Genomic DNA, 17,327 nt, shown 5'->3' on the forward strand with positions numbered 1-17,327 from the left:
TATAACTGACAATAGTGCCAGGTACTCATTTATAAAAAATATTAATGTTAAGGTTTTTAAAAAAATGTCATACATGTTATTTTAACAAATATGTTAATATTTTTTTAACAATTGAATGATATATTAACTATAAACTAAAATTACTTAATTTTAAAAGATAAGTAAGTAACTAAAATTTTATAAAGATTAAAAAAGTGAATTTAGAGCAAAATAATTTTACTGCCTTCGTTTTTTCAATTGAAAAAAAAAAATCTTTGGGATATGAAAACGTAAACCTAACTACAATTAAGAATTTAAACCCAATCCAATGTCACTCATTGCGGAGTCTAGTTGGATTGGAACGAGTGGATTAAGTTCTCGTTTATACTTAAAGATATTGTAGAAAATGTGCAAGAAAGTAATTTTAATATTTTTACATGTTTTATTTAAATATTTTTTATTTATCAATTATTTTAAAATTAAAAAAATACTCTTGATTATTATTTTTTCAATCATAGATTTATTTTTATTCTTATGAAAGAAAAGAAAAGTATTATAAAAAGTTTAAATAAGTAATTGAAACAAATAATATAATTTAAAAGCTATTATTGGCTTAAATGAAAAAAATAAAAAGATGAAAGCAGTAAAAATAATTAAAAGAAAGATAAAAACAATAAAAAAATGTTCCTAAAAATAAATAAAAAAACTCAAACATTAAAAGAAAAAAACACGGGTCTGTGTTTTGGCCGCGCAAGATTAGTAAAAATGGATAGCGATTTTAGATTTGTATTTGTATAATTATATTGTCTCTTTCCTTACTTAGTCATATCTGCAACTTGGTTTGGTTTTCGCTTCCTCCTTTGTTTCGTTCAAGAGGGACCTCTCTCTCTCTCTCTCTCTCCCCGCAACGCTCCCTTTTCTTCGTAGATCGAAAGTGAATCTTCTTCTGTTCTTTTTCCATGGCCTCCAAGCGGATTCTGAAGGAGCTCAAGGACCTCCAGAAAGATCCTCCAACCTCTTGCAGTGCCGGTACAATTCCCTTAACCCAATTCCTCTTCTTTTTGCCCCTTTTCGCGTTGTATCGACCCCAAACTTTAATTAAGCTTCCTATGTTGATCGATCTATGAGTTTTAGAATTTACAAGTATCTGGGTCGTTGTTTTATTTTTTTTCTATCTGTCTTTGTTTTATGGGTTTGTCTTGATTTTGTTGTGGTTACTAGATGGTGGTTTACGTGTATGAATGTAATAAATTTTCAATTTTTGAGGTGGTAGGATGATATATTTGTTGCGAGCTTCTCACCCCAGGGCGTGACTTTAGAGGATTATTCTCAATACTATATCTTGTGAGACCTTTCTGCTAGTCAGAAGCTTTTCATGGTTAAGGGCAATAATTAATAACGAACGATTCACAAGTTTGTTGTTTCTTAAATTTTCTCGGATTTCTTTCTTTATTTTAAATTAAATCCCCTTCGTGTTCTTTCCACTGAAGCTAATCAACCCTGCATTTGAAGTGCAAACGCCGCGACTGTTAGAATCTCTATTACCTTCTTTTATTAGAGATTTTCTCCAAAGTCTGAGATTCTTGAGTTGTGGATTTGCAAGAACTATCATTCTTGAGTTATTATGATTATATATGCTTTGGTTGTTGAATGCATTGGAAGATTACTCTCATGTTATGATTATATTTTACTGATATATTATTATCTGAAGTGAAGAGTGTATTTTCAAACAAGCAGATGTAACTTGTTAAGTCTGTATATATTTGAACATTTTATTTAAACTCCATTAAGTCTGTATACATTATTCCATTATTCTCTGGTTCCATATTTCAAATTAAATGTTAAGTTTATTGTTTTCTGATGATTATTACCTTCCCAGGTCCCGTAGCAGAGGATATGTTTCATTGGCAAGCAACTATAATGGGACCCCCTGACAGTCCTTATGCTGGGGGTGTTTTTCTGGTTACTATTCATTTTCCTCCTGATTATCCTTTCAAGCCACCCAAGGTATTGCCTTAGCGTCCTGCTCAATACAATTTCAACAATTCTGCCTTTATTATATCTATGCTAGGATAGTGGACCTTTTTCCGTTTATATTGTTACATTTTCTTCTTCTTTTTCCTGAATTTTAGATTGTTCCTGCCATTTGTTGATTAGATTTTATGGAGTTTTTTTAAAGACATTTTTATTTCGATTTCAATAATCCAATGCTTGCTTCTTCACTGTGCTGTTAAAATCTTGTCATAATGTAACATGAGTGCCTTGACTGAGATTTTTATACTAGTGATATGTTGAATCTTGGCAGTGACTAATTTGTGTGCTAAATCACAGTCTGGTGGCCTTTTTGGGGGGCTGATGAATCCTTACTATTTACTAATGGAAATGTTGTTATTTTATATGTAGTGGACTATTCTAGTTTTTCAGTTGTTGAGTTTTATTTTCTGCTTAGAAGTTCACAATATGGGCTTGCTGGCTGACTTGGGATAAAAACAAATATTAGTTTTCCTGATTGGGTATGCAAATATTAGCTTAGAAGCTTGTGTGATGTTTTCACATGCTGAAGTTTCTAACAATTACCTGTAGAGATGGAGCCACCTCATCAAAACAATTTTTTTCAGTGAGTAATAAAAAGTTAAAAAAACTAGAAAAATATTGAATTCTGTAATTATAAGCTGTGAAGGTGCTAAGTTTGAAGTAGCCACTACTTGGAGAATGCAACTAGGAGTAGTGGATGTTGTTTTGGGATATGCTTAGTGAGGGGATCAAAGGAGTTGAAATATTAACTTTCAAGGGCATGATTTTGGGGTCAGAGCAGTTGGGGAGAGGAGAGAGTTATTAGAAGATATGACCGTGGAACTGGTGGTTACTCAATATCTATACGACAGAAAAGCCTTTTTTTCTTGGTTCAGAGAACCCATTGACCATCAGAAAGATCCAGATCCTTCATGTGATAGGGTGTACTTTAGAGAGTAAAGTGTAAATAGTAACTGTTGTAGAGAAAATGAAGAGAGTTTACAAGTAACATGTTCATAATTGTCCATGTGCTTGTATTTTATAAAAATACCAACCATTTTTATCTTTTTTCATTCATAATCATAAAATTCATACTTTATTCATCCAATTCACCATGAGTGGTGGTGTATGCAAATAAATTTACTGTGGTTTCTGGTTTCTTTCACTGAGGGCTTGTATCGTTACTCTAACTTTACCTTCAAATCATTCAACAGAAGTTTGTGTGGTTGCACCTTAAAGACAGAACAGAATAAATTCTCTAGTTTAGTGATCTGGATTCGCACTTTCTATTTGATATTTCAGAATTTAGATTTGATTTATTTGCTTAGAAAGTATGTGTTAACCTCTCTTCTGTCTTTAGGTAAATGGAATGAGCTTTTCCGATGACTTTTATGTTCACGATGTGACCTCCAATTCACATAAAGTTCCGTTTTTTCAATGCTTTAACCCTTCTTTTTCTGTATGTCTACTTTATTTCTTGCAGGTTGCATTTAGGACCAAAGTTTTTCACCCAAATATCAACAGCAATGGTAGCATTTGTCTCGATATCTTAAAGGAGCAGTGGAGCCCTGCCTTGACAATATCTAAGGTCATGACTGTACTAAACTTCTTAATGCTAATATTCAATAGCTTCACTTGTGTTGGAAAGGTAGTTTTGTAATACAGCAACAATAAATCACAAATATTTTCTGAGGCAAAGAATATAAAAGTAATTCGTAGAAAAATCCATCAGTTAATTTAGCATCGTGTTGTACAAGGTTACAAACCTATGGTATCAGGATGTCTTGCCATAATCCCGAATATTGATGGATAAGTATGCCATCGGGGGAGTGCAAGAAACATATTCTTTCTAATGCATTTTATGCTATTGGCTAAAATTTATTGTAAATTGTAAATCATGAATAAGACTCATTAAATATGATTTGGAACCCACTAAATTTTATGATTTCTAATAAATTTCACCCAATAGTAGGGTGGGCTCTTTCATTTCTCATGTTATGAAAAATATCTTGGGTATATTTCAAATTCTGGGGTCTGGACTGCGTGCCATTCTTGTAGCATACTATGTTATTGCATGCATCTGTCTCGCCTTCAAAAGCCTAAGTTGTGGCTAGTAATATTATATCATACAAGGAACATTTCTTAATGTGGTCTTGTTGTTGGGAAACTTTTTCTGGGGGAAACATTAGAAGGCCTCCCATTGCAATGAATTATGTATGGTTGCTGTTTCTGTTGGACTATTGCTGTTTTTTAAATGGGTGGGAAGGGTTTCAATTTCCTTTTTCAGGTGTTGCTCTCCATTTGCTCCCTGTTGACGGATCCAAACCCAGATGATCCCTTGGTGCCTGAAATTGCTCATATGTACAAGACAGACAGGTCCAAGTATGAGACAACTGCTAGGAGCTGGACTCAGAAGTATGCAATGGGTTAGCATGTTGGAATGAGGCCTTATATTATATAGGATAGGACGTGTTCCTTCCATTTGTTAAAAGACATTAATGTATAATCTATCTTTCCATTCCCTCTGTTGACTTGTGTCGAGGATAGGTGTTGCCCACATACATCTGTGAAGACAATAGGGAGGATTTTTAGTGTGTTTTGTATGAAACTTCTCCTGTGATTGCTGGGAAATATCAGTTGCTTATGTTCTTCAGTGTGTTCACATTTATTATCTTTGCATGCTATGATGATTCCTAGTTCCTACAAGTTACTTGGATTCCTTAACAATAGTTCACTTCTTTATGACTTTATATATATCATTATATGGATAAATATACTGAAATTGTATTTATGTTATTGACTATAGAATCATCTTCTGTTCTGTTTGGGGAAAAGTTATAATTTAACTTTAATTAACTAGGTTTTATTTATCTTGTTTCAAACTCCAACAATTATATTTTCTTATTACATAAAGGTGTCTCAAAAGTTACAAGAATACATGAATCACTTTTAAACACATCTGAACAAAAATCAAAGACCAAATACAGTGGGTCATTTCTATCATTGTGTTGACTGTTGAGAAAGGAAACGTGCTATCATCTTGTGTATTTATCACTGCAAGGTGATTCTATTTATTTTATTTTGTTGAGACAGACCAACATATTATTTCTTGCTTTCAAGAAAATTTATATGAATATTTTTTACAAAACATGTTTTTAGTCATTCCTACAAATCATAATTCCTATAATTTACCATTATAAAAAAATACAAGACTTTTGTGTATAAAAAATCATGATTTTTGTCTATTAAAAAGTTCTCTCCTGAATAAAAAATAATATAGTTAAATAAATGTTATACTATTGTTGTATTAATAATAACATTGGGTGATATAAAATGGTAGTTAATATAAATAAGTTATCTATTGCACTTAAAATAATTGATCTAATATTTTAAATTTTGGATGTGGCACTCTATCTTGACGCTGGAACCAGTTAATCTATGTTGGCATTGATTTAAATATCTTTTCTTGCTTAATAACAAAAAAAGGTAAAGTTATTGTAAAATATGTCCGCTCTAAAACGGCGTCATGATATTAATTATTATTGTTAATTTTAGAATTTGAAACTCCATTATAAAAGGTGTATTTAATTGTTCTTCGTCTCTCTCTATTACTATGTAATATAAAACTATTAAATATATAAAAATAAATTTTAGAAATGGAAAATTGTCTTTTAATTAAATAATATATTTTTAATTAATTATTATAGCTATACCATATAAACATTTGTCTCGAATAGATGTTTTTAGTTTGGGACGCTCCCCTTCTATAGTCTCTTGGATTGTTGGATCTCCATTAAGTTTCTGTTTCATCCGAGTATTTTTCTTCTTTATAGGTCCTTCTATAGTTTGTACAAGGTGCAAGTGAGTTGAGAGTGAAAAGTTACCTTTGGCGCTAGGTATCCTCTGGTATTTATACCTTTTGGATGAGTTTTAACTGTCATGGGTCTGCTTATGGGTCAAACAAAAGACCCAATCATACCTTAATCATGATTTATCACTGACCTAGCTTAATTACGGATAATTATGGATTTACGAACTGTGTTTTGATTAAGAGAGTTATTCAACATTTTTGACCATTCGGCCATGTTAGTCTTCTCAATTATCTGGTAATACAATTTATATATCACAAATATTATCCAATAACAAGATAATTAAATTATAATCCTAATATTTAAATGTTTTTTAAGAAAACTGTCATATATTATTTGTTTGGAAATAAAAGAATAAGATTATAAATTAATAATATTACAAAAGATATATTTTTTCATAGAAATTATTAATATATATATATATGTGTGTCAAAACAAAAATATCTAAAAAAAATGAGTTCATGGAGTTTTACCACTTTTAACATGTTTTACTCCGATATAACACACAATCATCATATATTTTTAAAAATAAAAAAATATATATATGATTTCAACATACCAATAGAGTCGATATATCTCATTTTAGATGAATCTCTAATTCAATGCACATCCTGACAATTTCAACAACATATTTTATTTTCTAAAAATATTATGTCTCGATCATATTTTCACATTATTCATAATTTATATCATCCTTCAATATATCTTTCAATCTCACACAAAAAATTTAGATCTTCAAAACATTTAAAAAATATAAAAAAATATCACAAACACGTAAAATCAATGTTTCAAATACATATATAATTAAAATTTATATAATTTAATTAAAGTAATAAATAACCTTTAAAAACGATTTTTTTTTTTACCTTGAGAAAAAATAACTTTGCACTTAAAGCAAAATAGAACTAAGTATAGACTTGGATTTCTTTTATATTTTTGTTTGAACAAAAATATCATAAAAAATCTCATTCACCAAACTCTAACGGAATCCTAAAAATCAATTTTAAAGTCTTTACTCAATATTAATACAAAGTTTTGCAACTTCGTAAAAAAATTTATGCGTTTAAAGTGCTCATATATATAATATGTATTTCTCATTGAAATCACATCAAATAATTCCAAGACTTTAAAACTCTAACATTTAACTCCCTTTCAAACTCAAACATACTTTATTAACTACTTTTTAATTTGATAAACTTCAAAGAGTTCTTATCAATTAACATTTATTTCACACAACAAACAACTAAGAGAATTTTGGAACTTGTGATCACCTCAACTTCACATTGAGATTCTCTAACCTATAGTTCTATTGAAAGATCAAATTAGTTTCCTTACCTTATTAGAAGTACGAGTACTCACAACAAGTTAAAACTTTTAAAGAAAGCACAAATAACTTAAAAATACACCAGAGAGTCTCGCTCAGTAATTTAAACATATCACTAGTAGGACCCTGAGCTAACAAAGACTAATCTAACATGCAAGGCACATGTATCTAGGTACACAGAAAAATCCAAAAATTGGTTCAAAGAAAAAAAAATTGAATTTATTCAAATAAAAAATCTGATCGGACAACTTTTGCTCTATTCATTATCAAAAGTCTTAAGGTGATATTTGATCATCAAACTCATGAAGGATAAAATCAGATTTATAAAGAGAAGACGTGAGGATCTGATAAAAAATAAAGTTAGATTTATAAAGAGAAGAAAAATAATAAAAAAAATCTTTTACAAATATACAATGATTGTTTTAAAATAAAACCAAAATAATTGAATTTCCTATTTATTTTAACTTTTATTTTAATAATAAAATATTTAAATATCACCTTAATTATATTTTTTTTACTTATATGTCCTTATAGAATGTATATTTTTAGATTGTTTATTATTATACAAAATTCATATATTTTGATAAAAAGATATAATACAAACAGGATAATATTATATTATATTATAAAATACAATCTTAAATGATCTTACTCTAACTATATTCCTGTTTTACTGAAATGGCTAGATGTAGTTTTGATTAGTAATTTTCTTCAACGGATTTTCTTAAATAGTGATTATTTTACTTTTAAATACAGAATATTTGATTTTTTTTAAATTGTAAATTTAGTCAAAACCTGAATTTTTAATATTTTTTATATATATTTTTTATTAAATTAAATTGTAAACCTGGTATGTTGATTTAAAATATCGCAGAGATTAATTTCATTAATTTAAATATAAGAAAGAAATAATTGTTTATTATTTTGATTAATTAAATTGTAAACCTGGTATTTTGATTTAAAGTATCATAGAGATTAAATTCATTAATTTAAATATAAGAAGAAATAAAGATAAGGATTTCATTAAAATTATGGATTCTTTAAAGAAAGAAATCAAATGTCTCCATCTGTAAGAATGTGAGATCAAAATTGTCGACAGAACAAAATGTGAAAATAATTTTTATTTTTTTTATATAGAGAAATTTCATATCTGAATAATCATAACTTTTTTTCCTAATTTTTTTTTCTAATAGCTTTTTTTTTAAAAAAAAAAAAACATCTGGTAAAGATATATATGGAGAATTGTAAATCCAAAATAACAATATCAATCCATAATCTTGTACTTTTAATTTTAAGTTTATAAATTGTGGATAAATATTTTCGAGATATTTGTAATTTAAATTTTATACTAACTTTCATTTAAAATCAGTTATTTTGACTGATATTTAGTTTAATTATTTATATTGTATTATTCAATTACTAATCTTATATAGTATCTTAACATATTTATAATGAAGTTTAAAAATTAAAAGTAATATTTTTTAAGTTTAAAATAAAAGTAACTTAATTATTTAATAATATAAAAGAAACCGAATTTAAAAAAGATAAAAACTAATAAGAAGATCAAGAATAGAAAAACTATGATATTAGGAAAGGAAAGATTTGAAAAGAAAAAAGAAATTGAAAATCATAATCTATAATAAATTATATAAAACTGAAGCAGCATAAAGGTGACATGTACACGAGTGAAAGACGTACAATTCTCTTAGTGTAGGACTCTCTCTGTTTTGTTCACTCCATGGAAACCATTCTGAGGGAGGAGAAAGTTGTCACTTACATGCATGTCAAACATGGCATTTTGAACCAAACACCAAAGATAGTTAGGATTTCTATGATGGATCCCTATGCCACAGATGATGAAGATGAAGGGTTGGTTAACCTTCCTAAAATAAAGAAGATTGTGAATGAAATCAGAATTGTGGAGAAGAAGCCTTCAACCACTGTGTCAATGAACCAACTTTACAAGGAAAAAACTGAAGAGCGTGGTAGAAGAAAACTTAGAGGAGTTCGTCAAAGGCCATGGGGAAGATGGGCTGCAGAAATAAGAGATCCTGTGAAGCGAACAAGAGTCTGGTTAGGGACTTTTGACACTGCTGAAGAAGCTGCCATGGTTTATGACAAAGCAGCTATTAACTTAAGAGGTTGCAATGCTCTCACTAATTTCATCATGCCTCCTACAAGGGAAGACAGCCACAGGGATGCTATTTCTTCTGAGTATGGTTATGATGAATCTCAGGATAGTGTGACTGGTTTGGTTGAGAATGTGAGTGATTCAAGTAAAGAGTCTCATCTGCCTTCACCCACTTCTGTGCTGGGACTTGAACATGAGAAACTTGAGTTAGAAGAAGTTTTTCAAACAGATGGTTTGGTTATAGAAGATCCAACTTTCGAAGATACTTTTTTAGATTCACAAGATTTCAATTTTGAAAATCATTTTATCACTGAGACTAATGTAAAACAGTTTGATGACAGTCTGAGTGATATTTCCCATTTTCTCAATGAGAATTTTCAATCCTGCAACTGGGATATAGATAGTTATTTCAACAATCTTTCTCCGTGTTCACCAAGTCCACGAAGCGAAGTTTTAGAGTGACTGAAGTAGTGTGTTGAATTAGATATACCAATTGTTGTTTAAATGTACTGAAACATCTTCTCAGATTGTGGATGTATGTTTGCAATTTGTTTTGAGTATTATGTAATGTTAACCAATTCTGGTTTTCAATTTTGACTCTGTTCTAGATTTTGATCTTTATATATTAAGTTTGAAGAGTTGGTAAGTTATTTATGTTTAGTTGTGAAAGGCTGGTGCAAAGTTTAATTTTCAGTTGTCGTGTTTAATTAATAGTTGACCATTAACCATTCCACATTCATAACACTTTTAGAGGTAACATCTCTTCTTCCAAAGAAGATGAGTTGTCTTTTTGTCTAACATTCTAAGTACAATAACTTAAATAGGCTAGATGAAGGTAGTAAGGAGGATCATGTAATTATAATTAAAGATGTATATAAAGACTGCATTTAACTGTAGAAGAAATAAGAACACAGTTATAATAAGAACAACTTTTTTGTGAAAGATACTATTGTTTGTCTTTAGGCATGTGGTAAACTGACACCTTAAAACCATTTTAAAAAATCATGTGGAAGACAGATATGATAGATGTCGGCATGAGGTGAGGACATAGGAGTAGCAGCATGATCTTTTCAAAAGAGTGTGGATGGAATGTAGTAGGAAACAGTTGTTACAAAAGGTGTATTATGAAACCAAACCATCTTCCCATACAAAGATTTTGAGTACCAAGATGAGTTAGTTGGCCCCATCAAGAGACATTGACCCATGGATTTGAAAGAGTTTATTGATTAGGGAGTAAAAAAAAGACACTGAAATATAACAGAATGGGTTGATTATTGAGTAGTTTTTTTGGAGATATTTACCTTTGTGCTCTCTGTCCTAGATAGTAGAATAAAAAGGGTGATAGTAATTTCTTAGTTTTGCCTAGAAACAAATAAAGATCACAGTCTATTGGGAAGTGTGGAGTTTGATCATCTTAAAATTGTAAGACTGATAAGAGAATGGTGAGTTGCTTTTAGGGTAAAAATGGGAGCACGCTTCTTGAATTTGCTCTAGCTATAAATGACTATTTTTGGGTTTGGTCAAATGTTTAGGGAGAAAATAGGTTGAGGTTGGTACAGACTTTTTGTTTGTCGGGTGCTTTAGTGTGTACATGTGAAGGAAATAGGATTTAAATGAGAGCAGAACAGAAGAGAACAGAGCAACTTGCATATCCTGTTCACAGACAAAGGTGTGTTCAAAACCAGATTCATACTCATGCAGTGAACTCTTTCATTGGTCCTTTTCCAAAACCTTTTACTGTGCCAATAAATTTATAACTGCTCCATACAGAAGATTGAAATTTGTGGTATGATTAACTTAATGTCATTTTTTTTATCAATAATAAGAAAAAGAAATCCTAACTAGTAACAAGTGAATGCAGTAATTATATAGGTGATAGTGACAAGTATAATATGATTAATAATTATTAATATTATATGATTTGTATCATCTGGTGAAATTTGTTTGGATACACACTTTTATGTTAGTTAGTTTCCGGTTGAAAGATATACTAAAAAAAGATATAATAATAACCAAGTTCTTCTAATGAAAGCAAACACAGAATATATTTCAAAAATTTAAAATAAATATAATATGATAGTGCATATAATTTTTTTTAAATGTAACATTTAACTTATATACCAAACACAAATAATAAACACATGAAGAAAGAGTAAAAGAAAAACAAAGATGACAAGTAAAATAAATATTTAAAGAAAACAGTATAAAATGATCAAAAAAATTGAAATATTGTTTTACTCGTCTTAGTGGTACAAACTATTAGTCATATCTTATGATGACTAACAATATTACACTTTTCTTCAGTCACACGAATAGAGGAAAAATGCATTATAAATTCTATAGGATTTAACTATGAAAAATAAACACACCCGTATATATATAAACTTCCTTTAATTTGGTGAAAGTAATTTATTAACTTTTTATAATTCGATATAATTTATTTTTATGAAATTAATATACAAAATTTCATAGAAGTCATGATATTTTGGTAGATTTGGAAGACCATGCAGTCAGATTTATGAATATTAATAAAAGTATACGAAAATAAAAGGAATTGCAATTCCAAAAGCCTAGTGTTATTGGAACAGATTTTGATGATGTTTGTGAAAAGGAGAGAGAGGTAGTTTTGATTGTGGTTGTTGGTAATGCAAGGGTATTAAATGAAGAGCATCTCCAATTCCTTCCTTTTTTATGACACTGCTCTGCTCCTCTCTGCTGCCCCTTTGCCCCCACAACTTGCATTCTTCTTTTTTCTCAAAATTTTCATCTCATCTTTCTTTTTCCATGCTCATTTCAAATCTTTGTTTTGCTTTAATTTCAAAATTAATCCACTCAATTTTAAACAAAAAATAACATTTCCTCTTTTATTATTATTTTTCACATAAGATAAGCACAAAATATTTTTTTCCATCTTTATCATCTTTTGAAGTTTATTTTTTATAGCCTATTCGTAGAAAAATCTCAAAAAAATCTTATTTTTTTCTTTAATAAAAGACTAAATATTTATTTTAAAAGTTTTACCAAAATCTCCGTTTAATATATCATTTTTCTACGTTATTATTACTTTTAATAAATAAAAAGTTACCTATTCATGTTTTTTTTTGGGATGAGATGATATTTTTTTTTCCATAATCCGATGTTACATATAATCGATAATTATTTAAGATATATTTTTAAGTTTTTATTCTAAATAGTTCTTACATCATAAGCTCCTTAAAATTTTTGATGGACTAGAACAGCACAATTATATTTGTTTTTTATTTCGCTCAAAAAAAAAGTATAATTTCAATATTATTTTTACATTTTGTGGTTTGACAGTTTTATTTCATAATATATAGAAGGTTTATTGTTAAAACCTTTATATCGCACTATTTACTTTAACAAATATATAATTCATAATATTTATTTTATTATTCCAATATCATTTGTCTTTTTTAAACTTTCCTCTTTTATATATAAAAAGTATCAATCTACACAATATTAGGTTATTCTAGATTGATAAACTTAACCAAAATCTATCAAAAATAAGAAACACATGTATTTTAACTGGCCAAAATTTATTAGGAAAATTAATCCAAATTAATAAGCTTCTCAAACTAAATATTTTTTTAAAAAAAAATTGGTCCTCAAATTAGTAAGTATACAAGCATGCTTCTTACTATCCCTAAAAATGTCAGATGCTTAAAAATTAAAATCAATCTAACACATTATCCATAAATATTTTCACCATATTTTATAAAACCAATAAACAATCTTGAATTTCTTAAAAGGATTAATCATTAACATACTTTTCCATACTAAGTCGTCACTTTTTCTCAACAAAATCTGATTTCTCTTTATTTATTAAACTGATACAAATGTTACATTATTTATTCTGATTTATGTTGATAATATTCTAAATTACTAAGAGTTCTCTTAATGCTATACAATCACTTATTTATTTCGCTACAACAACATTTTGGGCTCAAAACCTTGGCAGACTCCATTATTTTATTAACATTGAAGCTTTTTGGACTAACAATGACTCTCTTTATCTTTCTCAAAGGTACATCAAGGACTTGCTACAAAATTCAGGAATGTTGTCATCCAAACCACAACCTACACCAATGATATCCTTTATTCGTCTCACACGGAATGACACAACAATAATTGATGATCCTTCTCTATACAAATCCATTGTTGCTTTCCTTCAATATATTCTCTTCACTCGTCCTGAATTGTCTTATAGCGTAAACAAAGCTTGTCAGTTTCTTCACCATCCTCAACTTCACCATTGGAAAGTTGTCAAATGCATATTGTGATATCTTGATGGCACCACATCACATGGTCTCTTACTTCAGCCTTCTCCACGCTTCACCGTAACTGCCTTTACCAATGTTAATTGGGGATCCAACCAGGTGATCGAAAATCCACTTTTGGCTTGTATATATGGGACTCAATCCAATATTATGGGCTTCAAACAAGCAAAAGATTGTCTCTCGCAATACCACTGAGCTGAATAACGCAATATTGTTGTGTCTTTAGCTGAAATCAAATGGGTTCGTAATCTTCTTCAAGAAATACGCGTAGCATACCATACACCAAAAATTTAATGTGATAACTTAGATGTTGTTTTGCTTGTTACTAATCCTATAATACACTCAAAACTTAAACATTTCAATCTTTATCTTCATATGTAACTCTATTGAACAAAAACACCTTTGGCTATTACACATTCATATCCACCAACAAATTGAAGATCTTCTCACTAAATCTCTCACTGAAATTTCTTTTCATAAGATCATGATAAACTAATGATTGTTCCTACCCTTCATTAATTTACAGGAAATATTACTTAACGAAACCCTACCATAATCAAATTATTTCAAAAATAAATTATAAATTATTATACATTCGTCATTCTTTATTTACCACGAACAATAACATTCAATCAAATTTCACAAACTTGTATGTTTTGCTTCTATTAGCATGTATCACCCAAAAAACAAAAATATGAAATTTATGATTGATAACATACTGCGAAGGATGAAGAAGAGTTATGCACTCAAAGAATAAGTGTGGAAATGTTTTCTAAATCTACATGCATAAACTATAAATTCAAGATAAATGAATCCCTTTATTTTTTTAATGATTTATGTTTCGATGTTTTAAATTTCAAAAGTAACCAGATCCTTCCATGAATTTTAAACAAACGCTTATTAAGTATTTGTATCTTAGATTTTTTAAATAAAAAAAAAACATAGTATCGTTTTCAAACCCTTAAAATACACTTTTATTGAACTTTAAAAGCTATAAATTTCATATTTGCTTTTCATCCTTTTTCAACATTTTTTTTATTATAAAATTTTAACATAAAATCAAACTACTTAACATTCAGTCAAATCAAACGATTGCAAATACATTCCAAAACTTCAAACCGTTTGTTGCCTGTAAGGACAATGGTTGCTCACCAGGATTCTAACTTCAATTTATATTGTTGATTAGAAAAACAATTACTTTAAAACATGAATGACCAAAATGGGACGATTCAAAATGTAAGAGGCAAAAAAAACACATTATAGTCTTTTAATTTTTGTATCTCATAATTATGTGTTACTATAAATTAATCAACACAACGAAAATATAATACATTATTTTATTTTAAATTTGGTTGAAAGTTTGAATGCCTTTTAAGATATAATATAAGAGAAATAATATAAACACAATAACAAAATGCAATTACTGGAACGAAGAAAGTACAATTAAAATAACCACTTCATAAAAAAAAACCATTAGACTTTTAAATTGATTAAAAATTGAAAATGCTCCAAAATACTTTATGATAAATATAAAATTAAAATTTATATAGCATATCCTATTAACATATTGTAATTATCATTTTACTTCAATTTAACGGTTAATTTTATCACACTCTTAAAATTTAATAAGTTAACTTAAAACTTTTTCACTATCCACTACCAAATTTCAATTATTAAATAGTTTTCTAAACTTCCTACTATAATTTTTATACAAAAATAATATATTGATATTATTTTCTTAAAAAGAAAAATCTTCAAATGAAAAATATCTCTATTGGACTTTTACTCTCTCTGGCTTTTCCCCCTCCTTCCTGGTTCATATTTCCGATGCCCGTGTCTCCTAAAAATGCAACATTTTTTCTTCTTCTAAACCCTATTCATTCATTTTTGTTTGTCATCTTCAACAACACCATTAAATACTACTTTTTTCGTCAATACAATTTTGTTTTCTTTCTATTCTGTTAAATATGTAATTTTCGTATTAATTTCTTTAAACATGTTTTTATTTCCATCGTAATTATTTGTAACTTATAAAAGAATATATATATATATTATTTATTTTTAATATTTTTTAAAATTTTTATGAAAAATAAACTAAATAAATCAAATTTTATATTGTGATTATAGTTACTTAAATAGATGATTGATTATGTTCAGTTTTAACATTTGATTTGTTATCATTTTCTTAACAAGGATGAGTTCATTATTTGTGATTTATTTACTTTTTTTTTTAATTAGGTAGCTTGTTTTGATTATTTCCTTAATCAACAATTGAGACAATTTAATATATCACAACTAGCACGAGGTTATAGTGTAAAAGAGATAATTAACTCGCAGTGAACATGTATAATCAGTGTAAAATTTGTATACTGAGAGCTTATTAAAAATATTTATACAACCTTTAAAATTTATATTGTAGAATTAAACGAGCTTAAATAAATATTTTTCGTAGAAATTTATTTTATTATTATAAAATATAAAATATATTATTCATATTTATTTGATTGTAAACATTATGTACTTCCTAGAAGTGATGACGGTACGAGGTGATCTGTGGTCCACTAAGCATAAACGCGGGTTTGTTTATTTTACTTTGCTAATCTATTTAGGCTTGTTTCACATAATTTGTAGATCAAGTATAGGACGGACTAGCCCGCATACATGCATATATTAAAAATCTATAAATTTTATTTTGCTCCTTCGTAATTTTTTTTTTCTGTAGTCTTATTTTTAAAACTTCTAAAATTATCATTTCCAAATTCTACGAACTGGATTATAAATATGTATTTTGGATTGTGAAATTTGAAATATTGTATAGTCCGAAACACAAATTTTAACTTTCATATTCTATGATCCAAGAAAAAAAAAACATTAAAAAGAAGTCAAAAGGTAATTTTGAATATTTGTTGAAGTTTGGTGGAAAAAGAAAGGCACGAAACTGCACTGCACGAAGGAACTCCCTTAATTCTTAATTCATAATACCAAATTTGATAATGAATTTTTAATATTTAATAGTATTTATTGTTTTTTTATAGGCATATATTTTTGTTTAAATTTCAATACTCATCCAGTGAGAGATTAATCTTTTCTATAATAAAATATAAATATAATATTATATATATATGTATATATTATTTTATACTTATTTGTCAAATTAGAATCATGTCTATATTGTATTATCTTAATTTTTTTTATATATTTAATAAAATATTTTATTAGTCAAATTTATTAGTAAGATTAAATTTTATTGAAAATCATAATATCATAATATTTCTTTTATTCATATTTTATTACGTGTAAAAATAATATTGTTTGATATAAATAAGAAAAAATAATAATTTAATAAAAAAATAAATTTATTTAAAATTTTATTTTTCATTAGTTTTAAAATATTTCTTACGCAGGCTAACTCACAAGCCTACCTATCAACTCTTATGCGAAACAAATCAATAAAATTAATATGTATTTTTTTTATACGAGAAACAATTTGACTTACATTTTACAAACTAAATATGGAATAGACGGACGAAACAACCCGCATTGTCATTCATAAAATATAGTAATAATTTAAAAATATTTTTTAATAGTAATATTTATATAACAAAAATAAAAGAGTACTATTTATATACCAATTTATTAACTATATCTCAGTATTTATATCTTATATCTCTTTAATATCTCTGAATAAAACCATTCAAACATCTTTTAGGTAT

General features: G+C 27.8%; 2 protein-coding genes across 2 annotated transcripts; both read left to right on the forward strand.

The window, feature by feature from the left end:
* Positions 1 to 723: 723 nt before the first annotated feature.
* On the forward strand, positions 724 to 4,645 carry LOC137831877 (ubiquitin-conjugating enzyme E2-17 kDa-like). The gene is made up of 4 exons (XM_068639758.1): positions 724 to 1,008; positions 1,859 to 1,986; positions 3,476 to 3,580; positions 4,280 to 4,645. The coding sequence occupies exons 1-4, from the start codon at positions 939 to 941 to the stop codon at positions 4,421 to 4,423; spliced, it is 447 nt and encodes a 148-aa protein (XP_068495859.1). The 5' UTR covers positions 724 to 938; the 3' UTR covers positions 4,424 to 4,645.
* Positions 4,646 to 8,893: 4,248 nt separating this feature from the next.
* LOC137833114 (ethylene-responsive transcription factor CRF6) lies at positions 8,894 to 9,856 on the forward strand. Its single transcript, XM_068641488.1, has one exon. The coding sequence runs from the start codon at positions 8,924 to 8,926 to the stop codon at positions 9,776 to 9,778; it is 855 nt and encodes a 284-aa protein (XP_068497589.1). The 5' UTR covers positions 8,894 to 8,923; the 3' UTR covers positions 9,779 to 9,856.
* The last annotated feature ends 7,471 nt before the right edge of the window (positions 9,857 to 17,327 follow it).

This window comes from Phaseolus vulgaris, chromosome 6 (assembly GCF_000499845.2).
Source record: "Phaseolus vulgaris cultivar G19833 chromosome 6, P. vulgaris v2.0, whole genome shotgun sequence".
Lineage (NCBI taxonomy): Eukaryota > Viridiplantae > Streptophyta > Magnoliopsida > Fabales > Fabaceae > Phaseolus > Phaseolus vulgaris.